The 22,774-nt window shown below is 38.1% G+C and overlaps 1 protein-coding gene across 1 annotated transcript; it reads right to left on the bottom strand.

The window, feature by feature from the left end:
- Nucleotides 1-696: 696 nt before the first annotated feature.
- On the bottom strand, nt 697-22,181 carry LOC142172546 (putative mitochondrial protein AtMg00300). Its single transcript, XM_075236191.1, has 2 exons — nt 22,067-22,181; nt 697-1,331 (listed from the first exon to the last, which is right to left on the bottom strand). Exons 1-2 carry the CDS (start codon nt 22,179-22,181, stop codon nt 697-699), a joined length of 750 nt encoding a protein of 249 aa, XP_075092292.1.
- Nucleotides 22,182-22,774: the final 593 nt, after the last annotated feature.

Genomic DNA, 22,774 nt, shown 5'->3' on the forward strand with positions numbered 1-22,774 from the left:
GACGGCATCAACAACTCTGTTATCTACTTCAGCCGGTGTGATAGAGGAACCATGTCCCTCTATAACAGCTGGAGATTTTGCTGCATATTCATCATTGGATTCCTTGACTTGACTCATCATGGCAACCTTTCCATTTGCCATATCAATAACTTCTCCAGGAACCTTTGACTGCTCTCCGTCTTGATCAACCTTATCATGTGAATCTTTCTTGTGATTCATCAAAGATCAGATGTATGCTTTTTCCAGAGTCCTTTTGTTGTAGGACTTGTATGCATTTCTTTGTGATGAATAACCAAGAAAGATTCCTTTATCACTTTTGGCATCAAGTTATCCCAGGTATTCCTTAACATCACTGAGAACAAAACATTTGCGGCCAAACGTTCTTCAGTGAGTTAGCTTGGGTTTCCTCCCATTCAGCAATTCATATGGTGTTTTATTTAAGAGGGACCTGATCATGCACCTGTTCACCAAGTAGTACGCAGTGTTGACTGCCTCCACCCAAAACCATTTTGCAACACCACATCAATTAGCATAGTCCTTTCCATGTCTTTAAGAGTCCTATTTTACCTCTCCACAACACCATTTTGTCGGGGTGTTCTGGGAGCTGAAATATTATGACTTATACCATTTTTAGCACAGAATTCGTCGAATTTTGTTTTGTCAAACTTTGTGCCGTGATCAGATATACTCACAACATTATGGCTCATCTTCACTTGAATCTACCTCATAATGGCAGCAAACATTGGAAAAAGTTTCATCCTTGGTTCTGAGGATCAATGTCCATGTGAATCTACAGTAGTCATCTACTATGACGAAAATGTACTTATTTCCTCCTCTACTTGGCACCCTCATAGGTCTACATAAATCCATATGGTAGTGATCAGTGGCCTTGAAGTGCTTACTTTCATTTATGGGCCCGAAGGAGGACCTGACTTGCTTTCCCCTTACACATGCATCACACAGCTTGTGATCTTTGGATCTTGACTTAGGCAGACCACGAACCAGGTCCTTCTTGACCAACTTGTTCAGCAATGAAAAGCTTACATATCCCAATCTTCTGTGCCACAGTTCAACATCATCATCAACAACACTCAAGAATGTAATATCCCCATTGTTCAAAGACTCAAAATCAGCAACATAGATATTTTTGAATCTTTTTGTCATCAGAACCACTTCACCAGTTACAAGATTTGTAACAGTGAAAGTCTTTGATAAGAATTTTACTTTGTTTTCTTTGTCGTAAATTTGAGAGACACTCAGTAGGATATATTTCAAGCCATTCACATAGTGCACATTTTCAATTGAATGAATGAGTGTCTTCCCAACTTTTCCTACTCACAGAATGAATCCTTTTTTGCCATTGCTAAAGGACACACTCCCACCTTGCAGGTCTTTGAGTGAACGAAAATCATCGGTGCTTCCAGTCATATACTTAGAGCATCCACAATCCACATACTATCTTTCGCTACTTCCTTTTACTGCTCCCTACACAAGAAAATAAGGATTAGACTTAGGAACCCAAACAAGTTCGGGTCCCTTGTAGTGAGGAAAAGGGTGAACTAAACTTCTTCTTGTCCAAGCAGGCATCAAAAGTTTTTTATTAGTGGGACCATGTTCTTTAGCAGTAGTTAGTTTTTCAACAAAAACTTTATTTCTCTGTTAGGACTGAAATCTAGCTTTACAGGTTTCTTTAAAGTGTGGCATTACCACAGTGAGTGCAAATCCAGTAATCAGGGACAGTAACATACTTGCTATGTAAGTTATATGGAGTCTTGAACCCGATTTCCTACATGTTCCCCCCATTATTTTTATACATGGAAGTGATTGCATCACAGGACCAGGTCCACTTTAGAGATTTTTCTAGGTCATTTTTAACTCTGCCTAGATCTTCCTGAAGTTGTTTGTTTCTTTCAAGTTCGGTATACATGCTAGATTTTACCATTCTGAGCTCATTTTCAAGCTTAAGGTGTGCCTCACTTGCAACTTCCTTTCCCTTTTGGGTGTTCCCAGAACTGTTTTCCCTTTTTAATTTCTTAATTTTTTCTTTTAGATCCACAACTACTACAACAAGTCATTTCTCTCAAGCTCTATATTTTTAATTTTCTCAGTTAAGGAATCCTTTTTCTTTTTTTTAATCCTAAATGGATTCTTTTAAATTGACCACCACGACTACCGGATCATCTCTCTCATGTTCTACCTCTTCCAATTTTACAGTTAACACATTTTTATCATTAATAAGATTATGATAAGCATCAATTAGAATATTTTCCAAGGATATAAGCTTCTTTTGAGAGTAAGATTTCAAATTTCTTTAAACGTCTAGAAAGTTTACCTCATCGTCATCATCATCTTCATCCTTGTCAGATTTTGCCTCAGGGAAAAGATAGAGTCATATTCAGCTGCATCGCTTTCAACGGCTATCATGGAGGTGTCACCTTATTCATATCATCTCCTTCAGATTCACTGGAGGTATCTCCCCATGCAGCAAGATCTTGTTTCACAACATTATCAGCGACATCTTTTCTCTTGAATCTCCTATCAGGAATGGGGTTCCTCTTGATTGTTTTGTCTATGTTATGCTTATACTGATCTTGCTTGTGCAGAGGAAAATATTTGATGAAATGTCCTGGCTTCCCACATTTATGACACAAGTCATAGCCTTTTGGTCTGCTGGAGCTACCTCTTTTTTAAATGCCTCCATTTTTGCGAACCATTTTCTGAAATCTTTTTGTCAGATAAACCATGTCAGTATCCACGCCACTTAAGTCATTATTGTCCTCCTTGAGGACTAGGTTATTCTACTTTTTGGGTTCTCTTCTTTCATGGTCCTTCTTTTTATTCATTTCATAGGTCTTGTAATTTCCGATGAGTTCATCCATGGTTAGCTTTTGCATATCTTTTGCCTCCGTGATTGCATTGACTTTGCTTTTCCAGGAACTAGGTAATATACTAAGTATTTTCCTGACAAGTTTATTCCTTGGAAAGATCTCTCCTAAAAAGTGAAGCTCATTGATGATGGAGGTAAATCGAGTATGCATGTCCTGAATGGACTCATCATCCTTTAAACTGAAGATTTCATACTCAGTGGTGAGCATGTTGATCTTTCACTGCTTGACTTGAGTTGTTCCTTCATGTGCTATTTGGAGAGCTTCCCAGATCTCCTTAGCAGATTGACAGGTAGAAATTTTGTTATACTCGTCTGGTCCAGTACCACATATTAGGATCTTTTTTGCTCAAAAGTTTTTCTGTACAGCTTTGCAGTCAACATCATTGTACTCCCTCCTTGTCTTTAGAACTGTCACTGTTGGCTCGCTAATGGTCCTCATGGGGACGAAGGGTCCACTTCATATAACATCCTAGAGCTCTGAATCTTTACCCTTGATAAAATCATGCATCCTTGTCTTTCACCATCCGTAGTATTGTCCATTGAATCTTAGTGGTCTGTAGGTTGATTGAACTTTTTCAAAGTTTGGTGGAGCAGCCATGTGGATTCTTTCTAGGTGTTAGCCTGATAGAAAGAACATGCTCTGATACCAATTAATGTAAACTTAGGGTCCATAAAACTTTATAGAGAACCTGGTTCTCTATCTATTCCCACAGAACACACACTCAGCGATAAGTAAATGACATAGCAAAGTTTTACGTGGAAAACTCCCAGTTCACATGATTAGAAACCACGACCTATACTAATAGGATTTCAACTTTAGTAACTAAGCAAACTTTAGATTACAAACTATTGCAATCTAGGAATCCCTCACCTTCTTGTAATAACTCTATTACAAGCCCCTTTGCAATAACGCTATTATAAAGCTCACACTTTGACTTACTCTAGCCAAAACACAAACATAAGATTTATGGTTTTACAAACGATTTCCTACAGAATTCTTCTAACTAATCTGATTATGGGTTACAAATAGATCATTCTAACAAAGGAACAACAAAACTAAGGAAATATGGTAACACGGTGATGGAAATTGGTCCTTGTCGTGCCCCTTTTTTTCTCGCGAAATAGGGTTTATGACATTGACAACTCTTTTAATGGGTATTAAAAGAGAAGAGTCCCCACCTAATGATTAAAGTGCATTAGGACACTAAGAAGAGTTTGATTTAGAAAAACCAGAGATCGAGTAAGGGCTTGAAATTATCCCGAAGGGAAGGTGTTAGGCACCCCTCAGAATCCACTAGTGTGTTCCCGGCCATACTATGATTATGACTTTAAGTAAGAAAATAAGAGTTTCAAATATGAGGGGGTTTTCACATAAGGGTTGCAAATAGATAAAATTAAAAGAAGTGAAAGGCAAGCTGAAATTTGAGAAAAACGGTTTAAAATTTTGAAAGGTAAATAATGAAATAAACAAGTAAAGGAAAGGGGGGGTCCTAAGTTTATAAATAATATGGATCACCCCACACAATGTCCGGTAATCGCTCCTCGACGAGGGGTTACACGTGACATTATTGCGTGGTCATCACATCCATATCTATCCTTTCCCACCCCGTTAAGGTGTTAAAGCGCGGAATAGTCTCGTTTATTTATTGCATGCTATTACTCGCCCCAATTCTATAAGCCCCGGAGGTGCTTGGGACTAATAATCCTATAATGGTGGAAAGGTTGGCTTATTTGTGGTTTCAAAAGGTAAAAATATTAAGGCGACAAACAAAACATGGATAGCAAGTATTGGGAAAACACATAAACAGATATGGCTCAAATAAACCTCCTCAAATCAAAGAAAAGCATCTAGTTAGCACGTCTTGCATGTATTGATTAGGGTCTGATTAAAACTTAAAAAGGGAAATCATGCTGATTTATCAAATATTTTCAGATAAGAAGTCCGAATTAGACCTGCCCGCTGGTTAAAAAAAACTAGTGCAGTCATAACTTTTATCCTAAGGCTTGCCTAAGTGTTAGACGAATCCTATAGGCATGATATCTACTGATTTCAAAAAAGAAGAAGTGTACTGATTTTAGAAGAGGTCGTCAGTTATTCAGGGAAGAAGCGTTTTGACAAAAGATTTTGCAGATGTTGGACAATGATATTGCCGATTTTAGACTTATAGGTGAACAAAAACATTTCATACTAGGTTGTTAATTCCTATAGGCATGCTTTCTAGGCATTGTTGACTTTAAAAACACTGTTATTTACATGCAGAAATCCTATAGGTAGGTCATTTATATGCAGTTAGTTATTTAACTCCTACAAACAAGTTTGCCTAATGACAGGTGCACATGCAAATTGCAGGAAGTCCTATAGGCATATTATCAATATGATATGCAGAATTTCAGAAATGACTTATAGAAATGGTCTCTATATAATACAGAAGTGCAGAAACCTATAGGCATGGTCTCTATATAATGCAGAAGCGCAGAAACCTATAGACATAATATCTATATGAAATGCAGAGGTGCAGAAGTATAATAATTCCCTATGAACATGATATCTATATGAAATGCAGAAGTGCAGGAGTATAATAATTCCCTATGAACATGATATCTATATTGAAATGCAGAAGTGCAGAAGTATAATGATTCCCTATGAACATGATATATACCCTTTTACAGGCATGATTCCCTCCCTTTTCACTAGCCATCCCCAATAGTTATTACAAGTTATTACAGCCTGGAATGAAATAAGAAAAGCAAAAATAAAAGTACAACCAAGGGGAGCCTAATTCAGACTCCATGTCTGAAATATGAGATGAAACAACTCTAAAGATCATGATCCAAAGCCTTTCTCTCATCTTTGGATGTGTCAGAGTTCCCTAAGAGCCTCATATGGACTCCGGGCAGTGCTCACACCCAAATGTTACCAGATTAAGAACATAGTACAGTGTGGAAGGGCCATCCCTCAAGTGTCCAAGTTCAGAGGGAACTCAAGGTCCCAAGGCAAGGCTTACACGAGGGGGGGCAGAACCTAGAAGCTAGGAGAGAGTGCAAGTGCAGAAGTGAAATTCTGAAAGGGAACAACTTAAAAATTAGTGCATATAGGGGTATAGAGGAGTAGGGAATTTGCAAGAACACAAGAGAAGCAGACTGATGGGCATACTCAGCAATTGGATATGCTAGCACACCCTCCAGCCGGTTAGAGGTTAGGACCTCACTGGTTCAGAACTCAAGTCATGGGAAATAACTCATGTTGCCAAGCCCTAAGTCACAACTTACAAACACATAGGGGTAATGGGGTAGGGAACAAAGATTCACAATAGAAACAGGCTGTAGAACATAGGCATGTTAAGTTAAATATTGAACTCTACATAAGCAGTAAGGTAGCTATGGATATAAAAACTTTAAGCAAACACATTGGGGTGATGCTGAAACTAAAATTAGGACATACCAGTTTTAGAGAAAACAAACAAAGAGAAAGCAGTAGTATTGTAAAGCCAAAGTGCAAACGAGCAATCAGAATGCTATTAGTTTAGAAGAGAATTATGAAGTGTGAAGTATAGAAGTATTGAATTGAAGGTCTCCTAAAGTGCAAAAGGGTCGTGCCCTTTTATAGTGCAGAAAGCAAGTACAAATAGGTAAGAAAAATAGTTTGGAAATCAATTACACAAGGTCTCTGTTTAATTAAGGGATTCTGATTTCAAACGGGCAAAATAATTAAGGAAATGGGTCAATCAAACACTTTTTCAGAGCAGTACAAGAGGGGAAAATACATAGAGGTTTATTTAAGGACAAAGTCTTGATAGTACACTGTTTGTGCAAATAAGGAAAGGAAATCAGTTAACAACTAGTAAATCAGAAATTGAGGATTTCGTATGAATGAACCAGGTCAGAAAGATGGGAAGGATTTCAACTTAAGGAAAATCAGTACCAATAAATTAAACTTATTAAAAGGAATTATGAATCAATCACAAGTTGGAAAACCATTTTGAAGAAATATTCCTCATATATAAAAGCACACAGACACGTTAAACATGAATGAATTTGTCATGCTATTCAACAGAAGAGTCTAATGTAGGAGAATCAGAATTGTGTGCAAATAAAAGAAGTTCACACTTAGTTCATAGACCCAGAAATAAGTCTGAAAGAGTCAAGGGTCCTCAAACAGAACCCTAATTTGATCATATGACCAAACTCGGAGGAAACCCCCAAATTCTAGGGTTTCCGACTCGAGTCAAATACAGAGATGAGGAGGCAATAGGCTCAGAGATTTCCTTTCAGAATCTCATGAGAAGACAAGCAAACACAAATAATATTCAAAGCAGACAGAGCGTAGGAGCATAATGAGAGAATAATTACGACAGCAAAAGAAACGTATTTAAGAAAACCTTTTAGAAGGGACTTAAATAGAGTTCAGTAGAAGGCAAACAAAACTTAAGAACTCAGTAGGAAATACATACAGTAGAAGAACACAAAATACCGGAAAAGCATAGCAAAAGATCATATAGGAAAATACATCAAGATAAACATGCGAGCATAGTGCAAAACACAGTAGAAAAACAAAGCACAGAAGAACATGCATGATAAAGGAAAACATAAGAACATAGTAGAAGAACATGCGTGGTAGAAAAGAAAACATAAGAACATAGTATAGACAAATACACACAAAGAAAAGAAGAAGAAAAGTCAGAGAAACATTTTAAGCTTTTCAGAAAAACCCTAAATCGGAAAGAAGTAATTTTTGAAAGAAAAATTAGGGAAAATGTTTAAAAACTCAAGTAGAGCACAGATATAGAATAGATTTAAGAAAACAATCAGAGAAAACCTCAAATAGCTAGGGTTTCAGAGGAACCCTAAAGCAAGAAAGGCTTGGAAAAGGTCTGATCTGAGTCGGATAAGTCAGAAATAGGCTCATAATGCTTGGATATGCCGGAGCAAGGCCGAAGAGGCCATAGAACCTTGAATCGGAGAGGATATGAATGGACATCATTGAGGTCAGACCTCGAAACTTTGAACACCAAGTGTTTAAGAGCAGAGGGAGATGAGTTTAAGCCATCCATGGCCTGAAAGGCCATAGATTTCGATGAGCTGAAGGTAGAAGATAATAGGAGATGATTACGGTTTCAAGAACTTTCGAGAGAGTTTAAGAGAGGGGGGTATTCAGAGGCGGCTGATAGAATGAAATGAGTTAGGGTTAGGGGTGTGGACGGATTAAAAAAGGAAAGGGGAAATCGTGGCCGTTGATTAGATTGATCAACGGCCTAGATTAAAAGGGGTTTGGGTCGGGTAGTTTTAAATGGGTTAAATGGAATTGGGCTGGTGCGAAATTGGGTTTGAAATTGGGTCAATTAGGGGAACCAATTTTGGCTATAATTAAAACAAAATGGGCCAGATTTTAAATAGCCACTTTTCCCTTTTTATTTTTATAAAAATAGTAAAATGACTTCTGAAAAATAAATTAAAGGTACTGAGTCAATTAATGAAATATAAATATTAATTTTAAAAAAATATTGGAACCAATTTCATAATTATAAAATGCTATTAATCTTAAAATAGGCTAAAATTGCAATTATATGCAATTTAGCTTTTAAAATACCAAATAAATTTATAAAAAATGTATAAAAATTACCCTAGCTATATTTTGGTATAAATATGAGAATAAAGTAAGTTATTAACCAAAATGATAATTTTGGGAATAATTATTGGTTTTTGTACTGCTAAAATGGACAATAAATCAGTTTAAAAAATCTTTTAGAAATTAGGAAACTTATTAAAACACTTGGACATACTTATATATGCGTATATATGCTATTTTTAAAGTATTTTCATATAAAAATACATAGGAAAAAATTGGGTATCAGCAGTTCTTCGTTCAGTTGTTGCTTTATTCTTGAAGTCTTGAAGTCACTCAAAATAAGCAGCACACTTTGAGAGAGAAACTTGATGATTTTGAATGGTTCAAGTGTGTGATTTTCCCTTGCTTCATGTTGGTAATACACAAGTGAGGTCACTTGGATGATGTAAGCAATTAACCGGTACAAGGCATGCTCCATAAAGTGACTGCTGCACTGTTTTGCACTATTGCGTGTGTGCAGAGAAACAATGTAGAGACTTTACAGTTGTGAAGAGTTGACTTGTACTGTCAGCAAAAGAACTGATGTCCATCTGTTCCCTCCTCCTTTTCTTTGACTCAAGTTGATGTGATTCTTCAAGTTAACAAAGAACCAACCGACCAGGATCAAGATCTTGAAACAAAAACGTGGTTTATGGGCTGATTTCAAGAAACAACATATATCAAGTTTTAGGACTCGAAAACTGAGGATTCAAAAAACGTGGTGAAAGATGACGATATGAACTATAAGAAAGATGGTTTAATCGTTCAAAACAAGTAAATATTGATGCTTCACCAGATTAATGAAAGTTATGATTCTATGGTATCAATAGAACGAATTTAGATCAAGAAACGCGTTCTTAAAAATAAAGTACTAAACAAGTTCCTAAAGTCACCACTTGGAATCAATTAACGTGATAAAAAATACCACACGTAATTGAAAACAAGATAAAGTCTATCAAAACAAGTAAATATTGATGATGCACCAGTTCAATAAAAACTGATGTCCATGTGTTTTCTCTTCCGTTTCTTTGACTCGATTTGTTAGAACTTGTGCCAGACTTGAGACTTGTTATTCTTGAGCACTTTGAAGATGTGAAACAGATTCCCAATCTGATTCTTATCATAAAGTTTGTTAGATCATCAAAATACAAAAAGTCACATAACTTATCAATTTGTTTCTCAATTGACTTGTGTGACACTTTTATTTCACAAAGTTGACATGTTTTTTTCCATTTTCTGAATAAATTTAGAAAAAGACTAAAACAAAGCGAGAAAACAAAAATAAATCAAGAAATTAAAAAAAATCATTTAAGTGTAACCTGTCATTGATATTGATGGGGACAAAATTCCTAATTTCTAGTATGCTTCCTCTGTTATATTTTTTCTTATTGCAGTGAATCTATTATTTTTTTCACGCGATCAAAAAGAACTAAACTAAATGTTTCCTCCCTTTGTATTTTATTTATTTATTTGGGTTAGTATTAATGGATATCCAATCTGATTGATGAAAACTTTCTCATGTAACACAACATCTATTGTGGACTCTAAACAAAGACCAAAACAATTTGATCTTAGTTCCAAATTAAAGACATAAAACATTGTTGTAAGAGTGAGGAAAAACAAAAAATATAACGTGCGAGTCAGCACCTCAAATTTCAAGGGAAAAAGAAGACAGAATATGTCCCTATAATCTTTGTGGATTCTCAAGCAAATGCAGAGAGAGGAACGATGAATTGTGAGGATAAATAGACATAGAAGGAATTGGCTTTTTTAATTTAGGAGACTGAAATGAAATGGTGGAATATCTTCCTATGGAGGAGCAGGCAGCCGCTTATTAGATTCCGGTATAAAAGAAGAAGTGTAATTAAGATGATTAATGGGAAGAAGAGGCGTAATTAAACAACAAAATCAGTTAACTAAAAAGATTAGGTATGAGTGGCAAGCAGAACGTCAAACTATTGAAATAAGAACAGCTAAGACTTAAAATAGAAAGGATCTTTGCCCATTTACCTTGTCCAAAAAAGCAAAGAAAAAATAGAACTTTATCCATGTATCCTTTTCCACTCCATAATCTTTGACGTAGAGATCGTCTAAACCATTATAATATAAGTATAATGAAGTTATTGCAAAGTAAGCTGCTCTAATTCCTTCGTAAAGTTGTCAAGAGCTTACTTAGATTAATCACGCCTTAACCCCCTATATTCGATTCATCTATCAAGCCATTTGTTTTGTGAGATTAGCTTTGGAAATTATTTCATGAAATAAATAATTCCTTTCTCCCGTTACAATTTTAGGGAAGAGACATGAAAGGACTAAACTTTTGTCATCGATCATTTCATAAACAGGTTCCTCATTTAATTCTATATTTGATGAGATCAGTTATGGAAATTATTTCATGATATAACTATTATAACTTTCTACCGTTACAACCTATTGCAACCGTTGTATTCCTTGCTGGACATTAAACTATTGCAACCGTTGTATCCTTCACAGATATTTTAGTTGAACAAAGTAGTTTTCGAACAGGGAAATAATAGAAGAGACAAAAGAATAATGAAAACATTGAGAATTTGTTTTTCCTGGGCAAAGAACATGCCATGTCAACTGGCTTGTGTCCCTCTTATATATATATATATATATGGATTTTATACATTGTTTAGCACTAAAATTTAAATTCATGCAACATAATAAAATGGACGGAGACAGAGAAGATTTCAAGTTACTGCTTCGTGAGGCACCAACCTTGTCGTTTTGTTTAGTACATCAAGAACATGTATTATTCTTTTAGGACGACTAGAATTTAATGTACAATCATCAACCAACAAATTTACATATGATTGTAACTACCCGGCCAATTGTTTTGAGAATTTACATCTCGTTCGGCGGCATAAGGTCTTGAGCAACTCCGTATTATGTGTTATGAAGCGTGTGTGTTGTTGAGTTCGGTTTCCGGATGATTCGAAGTCAATTTGGAAGAAGAATTTTTGTTTTAGAAGCTTAAGCGATAAGGGTTGACCGGAATTTGACTTTTGTGCAAAAGACTCCGGAATGGGGTTTGGATGGTTCCAACAGCTTCATATGGTAATTTTGAACTTAGGCGTGCGTCCGGATTTGGATTTGGAGGTCTGTAGGATACTTTGAAGCATTTAGACAAAAATTGGAAAGTTGAATTTTGGAAGGTTGGAGATTTGGACTGGAAGTGGACCTTTTGATATCAGGGTCAGAATACGATTCTGATAGTTGGAACAACTCTGTTATGTTATTTGGGACTTGCTTGCAAAATTTGACGTCATTCCGGGTTGATTTGATAGGTTTCGGCATGGGTTTTAGAAGTTGGAAGATTTGAAAGTTTATAAGTTCGATTCATGGTGTGATTCATAGTTTCGATGTTGTTTGATGTAATTTGAGACCTCGAGTAAGTCCGTGTTATGTTATTGGACTTATTGGTATATTCGGACAAGGTCCAGAGTGGCTCGGGTGAGTTTCGGACGGGGTTCGGATCGGTTGAAGCATTGTTTGGAGCTGCTGGAATTTTTGAAACTGGTGTTTTCCCACCTGCCCACGAGGGACCGCAGGTGCATGCACGCAGAAGCGTGAAATGTGGGTAGGTGCGAAAATGCAGCGTAGAAGCGCAACACTGGCCACACCAACGTTAGCGCAAAAGCGGGGCATTCTCCGCAAGTGCGGTGAGTGCCCTCCAGTGATTTTTCCGCAAAAGCGGATGTTTTGTCGCAAATGCAACGCCGCAGAAGCGGCTAATGCGTCGCAGGTCCGATCGTGCCTGGGCAGAATCATATAAGCCGAGGGTTTGGCCATTTTCTCCATACTTTGAGTTCTACACCTCGGTTTTGGGAGATATGTCATGGGTTTTTCAAGTCGATCATTGGGTTAAGTGTTATTCACCCAAAATTTATTATATTTCATGATTCTATCTTTATTTTTATCATTAAATTGGTGTTTGAGTTGATTTTTGAAGAAAACTTTCAAAGTGTAAAATGATGATTTGAGGGACGAATTGGTATCAGAATTTGATAATTTTAATATGGTTGAACACATATCGGAATGAGTGTTCGGGTTTTGTAAAATTTGTCGAGTTCCGAGGTGCGGGCCTGGGGGCGACTTTTGGGTTGATTTTTAGTTTTTGATAAAGATTGAAGCTTTATTATCCGAAATAGTTCTTATGAAATTTATTTATGCTTTGAAGTTATTTTGGCTAGATTTAAGTCGTCCGGAGGTTATTTCACTCGAGAAGTTCATTTTAGAGTAACAGTCTATCTTCTTTGAGGTAAGCATCTTGCCTAACTTCGTGAGGAGGACCTACCCCTTAGGATTTGAGTCTTTTATGCTAATTGTGTCATGTAAAATCCGTGTACGCGAAGTGACGAGTACGTGTTCGGGCTTATTTGTGGAAAGTTGAACTTTTAGGATTCTTAGGTTCTTATGTTCATTAGATATGAAATTGTTTTGTTATGTTAAATCCCCATGTATTAGTTTCATCTCCATGTGTCTTAATTGGAATTAATTACTTCATGTTCCATCCTTGTTGCCTATTTGAGTCCCGTGTGCCTTAACTGAAGTTGTAGCCTCTTCGATTGTCATGCTATCATTTTTTCCTAATTGCTTATCTTTAATTGAAATTGTTGTATCTCTTTCGTGATTGCTCCGCCCAAAATGAAGTTAGCTATCCTTTATTGGAGTTGCCTCATCCTTATTTCGAATTATTGACTCATGTTATCTTCCTTGTTGCCGAATTGTACTTTTGTGGAATCATTTGTTACATATTATTGGTCCCTTCGTGAGTTATTTTTACTGTGACTATTATTCTCTATTATGTTTATTCTATGTCAGCTCGTTCTACCATTTCTTTGTGTTCCAAAGCTCTTGAGTTTATTTACTTGTCATATTCTCGTGTATTGTATGGTTGTTGTTGTGGTACTCAGTTTGTTGAGCCGAGGGCTAAGCGCGGTTGGGGTACCGAAAATGTTTAGAGGAAATGTTGTGGAATATGAGCATATGTTACGATGGACATTCTATTGTGTTGTTGTGTTGTTAGCACGTGATATTGTTGGGAGAATTTGTTCGGGTGTTTGCACGAGGTTTCTGTTGTGCTGTTGTTACTATTGAGTATGCACATGCGGCGTGACAACGTAGACTATATCTGTGTGTTGGCGCATGTGGCGAGATAAGGTGGGAATATTATTATGCGTGTGCGGCGATAAAAGGTAGGCATCCACATTATTATTATGCACGTGGCGAGACAAGATAGGCTATGCCGAGGTTTTATTTATGATGACTTGTAATGGCCTAGGGGCATTGTTGTTATTGGTATTTGTGTAGTGGCGTGCCTACCCTGTGTGAGTTATACCATGTACATTTTGTGGTGATCGTTTCTTATGTGTCATTCATTGTTTCTACTCCTACTAGTTAACCTGAACTGTGATAGAATGTTTGCACAAGCATACATGTAGTTAATCACCCCTAATAGTTTAAAATGATAGATCTTGTTGTTATCGATCATTCATACACACCCTTGATTACTTCCCTTCTATATGAGAATGGTTCCATTGGCATACGAGTCGTCCGTGCAGTTACCAGTTGTAATAAGGGCACAAGATGCCAAATGTTTAGGGTTCACGAATTGGGACCCGTGACTTGTGAATATTTTGAGGTTTGGTACCTCGGGGAGATTATCGGATAAACCTGGTGTGAAAGCGGTTATTCTTGTCGAGTTTCTACTTGTCATTCCTTTATTTGTTCTCATCGGATTTAAATTGTGTTCACCTTACTCTTCTGTGTTATTACTTGTTGTGTTCCGCTGCTAATTGTTACTCCATTTCATATTGCAAGCACTATATTATTATTGTCATTATGCATAGTTTTGTAGAGAAATCGTACTATGTTAGTTCTCCACTTACACTTATCCAGGTTATCTAGTCAAGTAGGTGTCTTGACTGTCCCTCGTCACTACTCCACTGAGATTAGTTTTGATACTTATTAGGTACCACTGTGGTGTACTCATACTATGTTTTTGCACAATTTTTGTGCAGATCCAGGTATTTTGGAGTCAGTCGATCGTTAGATAGCGGTACAGATCTTGTTGTGGAGACTCAAGGTAAACCTGATGTAGTGTTCGCAGGCTTCAGAGTCACTTTCCGATGTTGTAATTACACTGTTTCATCCATATTTCAAAATAGTTGTATTTAGAGGTTTTCTAGGAAACTCAGTAGAGCTTATGACATGCACTACCAGTTTTGGGATTGTACATTTTGTATAGCAATTTCTATTTGCATTTGTCAGTTGTTATTTAATATTGTTATTATTAAATTTTGAGCTTACCTAGTCCCTAAGACTAGGTGTGATCACGACATCCTACGGAGAAAAAATTGGGTCGTGACCAGTTAGTATCTTAGCTATAGGTTCATAGGTGTTACGAGACATAAGCAAGTTTAGTAGAGTCTTGCATATCGGTACGAAGACGTGTGTACTTATCTTCGAGAGGCTTCAAAACTATTAGGACAATTTTACTTCTTTCATTCCTATCGTCCGAGTTTATTGATCTCGGGGTGCGAGCTTTTGTTACTTTATATCATGGATGGTGAGGGCACGAGCTGCAATTACTGATGACACTGCTCCCGGGGCAGGCGTCGCTAGAGGCAGAGGCCGAAGAGGATCACGTGTCGTAGCTAGGGAACCTACCAGAGCAGCAGTTAAGGAGCCGCCAGTAGCTCCGGTTGAGGGACAAGTACCGGAGGCGCCTGTTGTTACCCCCAAACATCAGGAGATTTTAACATAGTTCCTGAGCATGTTTGTTATATTGGCTCATGTGGGGTTGATTCCGGTCACACCAGCTACTTCACAGATCGCGGGAGGAGCTCAGACTCATGCCACCCGTACTCTAGAGCTGCGAGTTCACGTTGGTTAGGTTTTAGGTGTCATTGCAACACAATCTGTGGTTCTAGTTCTGTCGCAGTTAGGACAACAACATCTGAGGAATAACAACTTAGACTTGCAAGGTTCAAGAAGTATGACCCTCCTACTTTCAGTGGTTTGGCTTCAGAGGATGTGAAGGGTTTTCTAGATGAGTGCCATCACATTCTCCGCACTATGGGTATCGTGGAGACGAGTGGGGTTGCTTTTACTATGTTCCAGCTTAAGGGAGCGACATATCAGTGGTGGTGAGCATATGAGTTGGGTAGCCCGCCTGATGCAGCTTCACTTTCATAGGCTCGGTTTTCAGAGATGTTCCTAAGAGAGTTTGTCCCTCAGTCCCTTCATGATGTATAGCATACGGAGTTTGAGTAGTTGCGCTAGGGCACTATGTCAGTGTTATAATATGCCATTAGATTCAGTGATTTGGCCAGACATGCACCTGCTTTGGTCGCTACAGTTAGGGAGCGAGTCTGTAAGTTTATTGAGGGGCTTAGGCATGATATTCGATTCAGCATGGCTGGGGAGTTGGAATCAGATGTTCCATTTCAGCAGCTGGTAGAGATCGCTCACCGATTAGAGGGCATGTGGAACCAGGAGAGAGAGAATAGGTGGGGCCAGGAAAGAAAGGGAAGACGAGGTTAGGAGAGAGAGGACGGGGAGGCTAGGAGGCCTCATAGACCGAAGAGATTTACCAGTCCGTATTTTGGAGGCATGGTACGACATGCTAGAGGTTTTGTAGGTCAGCTAGTTAAGTTTGCAGTTCAGGCTTCGCACATTGTTTCAGGTGCTCACGGGTCTCAAAGTAACTGTACCGCACAGTTTCCACAACCACGTCAGTAGAGAGGTTGCTTTGAGTGTGGAGATACCAGCCAGATGGTGAAAGTTTTCCCAGACTTCAGACAGATGTGTCACATCAGGGTATTCAGGAAAGTAGAGGGCGCCCAAGAAGGGGAGGCCCGACCCATTGATGTGTTTCATATAGTAGGTCTGGGGCTGCTGATCCAGATGATGTCGTACAGGTATGGTTTCGATTTGTATAGAGGACCATCATTCGTATTTTGTTTCCTGTTCTGCTTATTATGGTGAGTCCCCCTATTTTGTTTCACCTATGGGAGGGTTTCATGATTTAGTACTCTATTTGTGTGTTTGCTCCTGTTGGGGGATTCTATAGTAGCAAGTCGTACCTATCATTTGTTTCTATTCATTTTTTAGAGTTATATGACTAAGAGTGACTTTTTGTTATTTATTTTGGTAGTTTTGATGCGAAATGTAGGTGATGGGTTACAATTTGTGATTTAGACGCTCTACTGGTGTGAGAGCTCAATATGTGTTTGATTTTGTTGGCGGAATTGAATTAGTGGAAGGTTTCTCGTATCATCTGTATTCTACTTATGATTCAGAGTTAATGGTGAGGCCCTCGCAGATTCGTGTGATTTATTGTGTTTGAACCTGGCCGCATGTCGGGGTGGAAGTTATATCAGGATAAGATCCTTGTCATTCATTCATATATTTAGATTCTTTATTGTGGGGTGGATTCGTAGAATAGTACTGATAGGGAGCTGTGCCCGTCGGGCTTATTTGATATTTCTCTTATATGTTTTTCCCTACATATTCAGTCATATTCGTGCTATGCTTATTGAGTTTTAGCTTGTGATGTGTGTGCCCTAGTGGCATTAGATGTGGCTTGTTGATTCAGGTGAATAGTTATGATGTCTTCTTGTTCTTGCATCATTGTTAGTATTGTGGAGGTTTGAAATATGGTTCTAACGGATATGAGGCTAATTGCCAGTACTAGATTTGATTACGAGCAGCTATTGTGATCAGAGATGTTGTTATGGGCATATGTGTGTGATATGTTACGTCGTGTTGTTGTACCTTGTAGCTCTAGGCATAAGTTGCTACAGCTGGCTGAGACTGAAACCGGGTGTGGATATAGGAATCATGTTTTTTGGAGATGAATAGATGGTGAAAATTTTGACTCTAAGGCTTATTGGTATTAATGAAAGGGATAAATTACTGTTGAGATGGTGTTGTCGAGCTTATATGGATTGGGGTGACATGGGTTCACCCGCGAGTGTATGTAGGACGAATGCATCATGATTTGATGACTTCGAGATGATTCTTAGCAAGTTTGAGGACGAACGTTTGTATAAAAGGAGGAGGGATGTAATGACCCAACCGTTCGTTTTGATAATTTATGTCCCGTTTGGCAGCCTAAGGTCTTGATGAGCTTCGTATTATGTGTTATGATGCACTTGTGTTGTCGAGTTCGGTTTCCGGATGATTCAGAGTCAATTTGAAAGAAGAAATATGTTTTAGAAGCTTAAGCGGTAAGGGTTGACCAGAATCTGACTTTTGTGTAAAAGTCTTCAGAATGACATTTTGATGGTTCAACAGCCTCATATGGTGATTTTGGACTTAGGCGTGCATCCGGATTTGGATTTGGAGGTCCATAGGATAATTCGAAGCATTTTGGCGAAACATGGAAATTTGAAGTTTTAGAAGGTTGAGAGGTTTGACCGAGAGTTGACTTTGGTGATATTGGGGTCGGAATGTGATTCTGAGCATTGGAATAGCTCCATGATATCATTTGGGACTTGCATGCAAAATTTGACTTCATTCCAAATTGATTTGGTAAGTCTCGGTATGAGTTCCGGAAGTTTAAAGATTTTAAAGTTCATAAGTTCGATTTATGGTACGATTCGTAGTTTCGACGTTGTTTAATGTGATTTAAGACCTCGAGCGGGTCCATATTAAGTTATAGAACTTATTGGTATATTCGGACGAGGTCCCGAGTGGCTCGGACGAGTTTCGGACAGGGTTCGGTTCTTTGAAGCATTGTTTGGAGCTGCTGGAATTTTTCTAAACTGGTGCTTTCGCACCTGCACGTGAGGGGCCGCAGATGCGTACACATGGATGCATGAAATGGGCACAGGAGCGAAGATGCAGCGCAGAAGCGCAACACTAGCCGCACCTCCATTAGCGCAGAAGCGGGACTTTCTCCGCAGGTGCAGTGAGCGACTTCCAGTGATTTTTCCGCAAAAGCGGATGTTTTGTCGCAAATACGACACTGCGGAAATGGCTAATGCGTCGTAGGTGCGATCGTTCCCGAATCATATAAGTCGAGGGTTTGGCCATTTTCTTCATATTTTGGGTTCTACACCTCGGTTTTGGGAGATGTTTTGTGGTGTTTTCAAGTCAATCATTGGGGTAAGTGTTCTTCACTCAAAATTTATTATATTCCATGATTCTATCTTTATTTTTATCATTAAATTAGTATTTTGAGTTGAGAAAAATAGAGATTTTTGAAGAAAACTTTCAAAGTGTAAAATGATGATTTGACGGGTGAATTGGTATAGGAATTTGATAATTTTAGTATAGTTGAACTCGTATCTGAATGGGTGTTCGAGTTTTGTGAAATTTGTCGGTTTCCGAGGTGCGGGCTCGGGGGTCGATTTTTAGTTTTTGATAAAGATTGAAGCTTTATTATCCCGAATAGTTTCTTATGAGTTTTATTTATGCTTTGAAGTTATTTTGGCTAGATTTGAGCCGTCTGGAGGTTATTTTACTCGAGAAGTTCATTTTAGAGTAACAGTCTATCTTCTTTGAAGTAAGTATCTTGCCTAACTTCGTGTGGGGGAACTACCCCTTAGGATTTGAGTCTTTTATGCTAATTATGTCATGTGAAGTCCGTGTACGAGAGGTGACGAGTACGTGCTCGGGCTTATTTGTGGAAAGTTGACCTTTTAGGGTTCTTATGTTCTTATGTTTATTAGATATGAAGTTGTTTTGTTATGTTAAATCCCTCATTTAATTGCTTAACCTCTACATGTCTTAATTGGAATTAATTGCTTCATGTTCCATTATTATTGCTTATTTGACTCTTGTGTGCCTTAACTGAAGTTGTACCATCTTTGATTGTCATGATATCCTTTTTTCCTAATTGCTCCACCCTAAATAAAGTTAGCTATCCTTTATTGTAATTGCCTCATCCTTATTGGAATTAAGGACTCATGTTATCTCCTTTGTTGCCGGATTGTACTTTTGTGGAATCATCAGTTATGTATTATTTCTCCCTTGTTGAGTTGTTCTTACTGTGACTAGTATTCTCTATTGTGTTTATTCTATGTGAGCTCGTTCTACCGTTTCTTTGTGTTCCAAAGCTCTTGAGTTTATTTACTTGTCGTATTCCCGTGTATTGTGTGGTTGTTGCTATGGTACTCAGTTTGTTGAGCCGAGGGTATGTGCAGTTGTGGTACCGAAACTGTTTCGAGGAAATGTTGTGGAATATGGGCACATGTTGTGAAGGCCATTCTATTGTGTTGTTGTGTTGTTGGCACGGGATATTGTTGGGAGAATTTATTTGGGTGTTTTCACGAGGTTTCTACAGTGCCGTTGTTACTATTGATTATGCACATGTGTTGTGACAAGGCGGGTTATAACTGTGTGTTTGAGCATGTGGTGAGACAATGTGAGAACATTATTATGCGCGTGTGACAAGACAAGGCAGACATTCACATTATTATTGCGCATGTGGCGATACAAGGTGGGCTATGTCAGGGTTTGATTTATGATGACTTGTGATGGCCTGGGGGCATTGTTGTTGATATTTGTTTAGTGGCATGCCTACCCAGTATGAGTTATGCCTAGTACTTTTTGTGGTGATCATTTCTTATGTGTCATTCATTGTTTCTACTCCTACTAGTTGGCATGAATTATGATAGAACACTTGCACAAGCGTACACATAGTTAATCACCCCTAACAGTATAAAATGATGGATCCTGTTGTAATCGATCATTCATACACACCCTTGACTACATCCCTTCTATGTGAGAATGGTTCCATTGGTACGCGAGTCATCCATGCAGTTACCAGTTGTAATGAGGGCAGAGATGCCAAGTGTTTAGGGTTTACGTATGGGGACTGATGACTTGTGAATATTTTGAGGTTTGTTACCTCGGGGAGATTATTGGATAAACCTGGTGTGAAAGCGGTTATTCTTGTCGAGTTGCTACTTGTCCTTCCTTTATTTGTTTTCACCGAATTTAAATTGTGTTCAGCTTACTCTATTGTGTTATTACTTGTTGTGTTCCGCTGCTAATTGGTACTCCCATTTTTTATTGCAAGCACTGTATTATTATTGTCATTATGCATAGTTTTGTAGAGATATCGTACTATATTAGTTCTCCACTTATACTTATCCAGGTTATCTAGTCCAGTAGATGTCTTGACTGTCCCCGTCACTACTCCACTGAGGTTAGTTTTGATACTTATTAGGTACCGTTGTGGTGTACTCATACTACGATTCTGCACAATTTTTGTGCAGATCCAGGTATTTCGGAGTCAGTCGATCGTTAGATAGCGGTACGGATCTTGCGGTGGAGACTCAAGGTAAACCTGCTGCGGTATTCGCAGGCTTCAAGATCACCTGCCGATATTGTAATTGCATTGTTTTATCTTTATTTCAAAACAGTTATATTTAGAGGTTTTCTAGCAAACTCAGTAGAGCTTATGACTATTGGTTTTGGAATTGTAAATTTGTATAAAGATTTCTATTCGCATTTGTCAGTCGTTATTGAATATTGTTATTATTTATGTAAATATTAGGCTTACCTAATCTCTAAGACTAAGTGCCATCACAACTTCCTACGGAAGGAAAATTTTGTTGTGACAGGATTAAACTTGACTTATAGTCATTGACCATGTAAATAAAATTTTACTTTATCACTTTAATTAATTTGATATAAATAGAAGGTTATTACTTGTTCCAAATTTCAGCTTACTAATTTCAGTTATTCTAAAAATTAATTGTAAATGACCTAATAATAAAAAATAATTACGTAGTCAATTAAACTCATTTTCATCCTTCATATTTTGTCAAGTGCAAGCATTTCTGGGTTTGCTTAAACTTTATGTACGAAGGAATCAAACTCAACTCTTTTTTTGGTGTTAGAGTTAGATGCCTGCTGTTGTGAACATGTGTGACTCAATATGGGATTATGGGCCATAAGTGTGCAACAAAGCTGATCCAGTTGGGAGTATTGGGCCTGGAGCTGAATTGAGAAGAGGCCCAGTGACTAAACAACCGAATAGAATGCTAGGACATTATATTTGGGATTCAGGGGGAATACAGGGCATGCGAATTATGTTGAAGCTTGCGCTCAAGTATGTTCTCTCATTTCCTCTTTTGACTCTGTGTCTCTTCCCCTTTCTTCTTAGCTTTAGGTTGCACTTTCTCTTCTCATCTACTCTCTGTTTCCTTTAGTGTTGTTGTTTTCTATTGTTCAATTAATAGTTGGTTATTGTAATTCGGTTTAGTAAGTTAATATAATCAGTTGGTTTGGGTGTAATATCCAGTTTGTTTCATTTGTGCTTTCATCCAGAGGTCTTCAATAGAGGACCAAATCTTTCGAACTATCGATGATTCAATAAAGGGCGTGAAGGATTTGTGGTCGAAGGATATCGCTGAAATTCGTTCATTGTTACATGAGTTGGTTGAAAACCTTACAACGAGTAAGTCTACCCCGGTGGAATTCCCACGATTCATTCGTGAGGATACAAAGTTATGGATTTTCATGCTGAACGCTACTTTGAATTCTATGGCACGTCGGAAAACAATAAAATATTACGTGCATCTATTTACCTAGACGGTGAGGCATTGGAGTGGTTCTGATGGCTTCTTCGGAACAAGCAATTGACGGATTGGGAACACTTTGCTGTAAAAGTGCGAATTCATTTTCGTAAACAGCATCTTGCATTGCCGGAAGGTCACATGGCTATAATTAAGGAATATTCTATGGAAATTGAAGCCTAGGTATTCGACAATATGTCACATGGCTGTTGTTGTTCCAAGTTGTTTGCTACAGAGAGATCAGATGTTAACGCCCTTACTGATGCAATGGAATCTGATTCAAATCATGGAAACTCATAGGATATCCAGGTGTTTGATGAAAGCTCTCACTGAGATGAGGTTAGTGCTTCTCTTATCCAATCTACACATGGGTCTGAACATCTAGCTTCGGCAAGTATCAATCCAATTAAGGGATCCTCAACAACACGCGAAGGCAAGGTGTTTGATAATTTTTCTCAAGGAGCTGGGCAAATGTTTCAAGAGTTTTCACCTATGGTAGATGACTTTGAGATTATTTGTCCTGTTCTCAGCAAAGAGCTAGAGTCGGAGAGTGAAGATTGTGGAAATACACTTCTCATTATCCCTGCCTATAGACATCCTTTTATCATTGGCAATGGAGAAGGTAGCATAGTTACATATGAAGATGACAAGCACTCTAGAACTATGGGAAGAGAAAACCAACTATCCTACTGTTGCTTTGCATTTACTGTTTGTTGTTGA

This window comes from Nicotiana tabacum, chromosome 18, assembly GCF_000715075.1.
Source record: "Nicotiana tabacum cultivar K326 chromosome 18, ASM71507v2, whole genome shotgun sequence".
Classification (NCBI taxonomy): Eukaryota; Viridiplantae; Streptophyta; class Magnoliopsida; order Solanales; family Solanaceae; genus Nicotiana; species Nicotiana tabacum.

Bases quoted from the DNA above. Each gene is read 5' to 3' on its own strand.
- LOC142172546 (XM_075236191.1), bottom strand. From the start codon at position 22,181: ATGCAAGATGCTGTTTACGAAAATGAATTCGCACTTTTACAGCAAAGT. The intron at 1,332-22,066 runs GTAAATAGATGC...TTCTGTGAGTAG, and splicing joins TCCAATGCCTCACCGTCTAG to GAAAAGTTGGGAAGACACTC.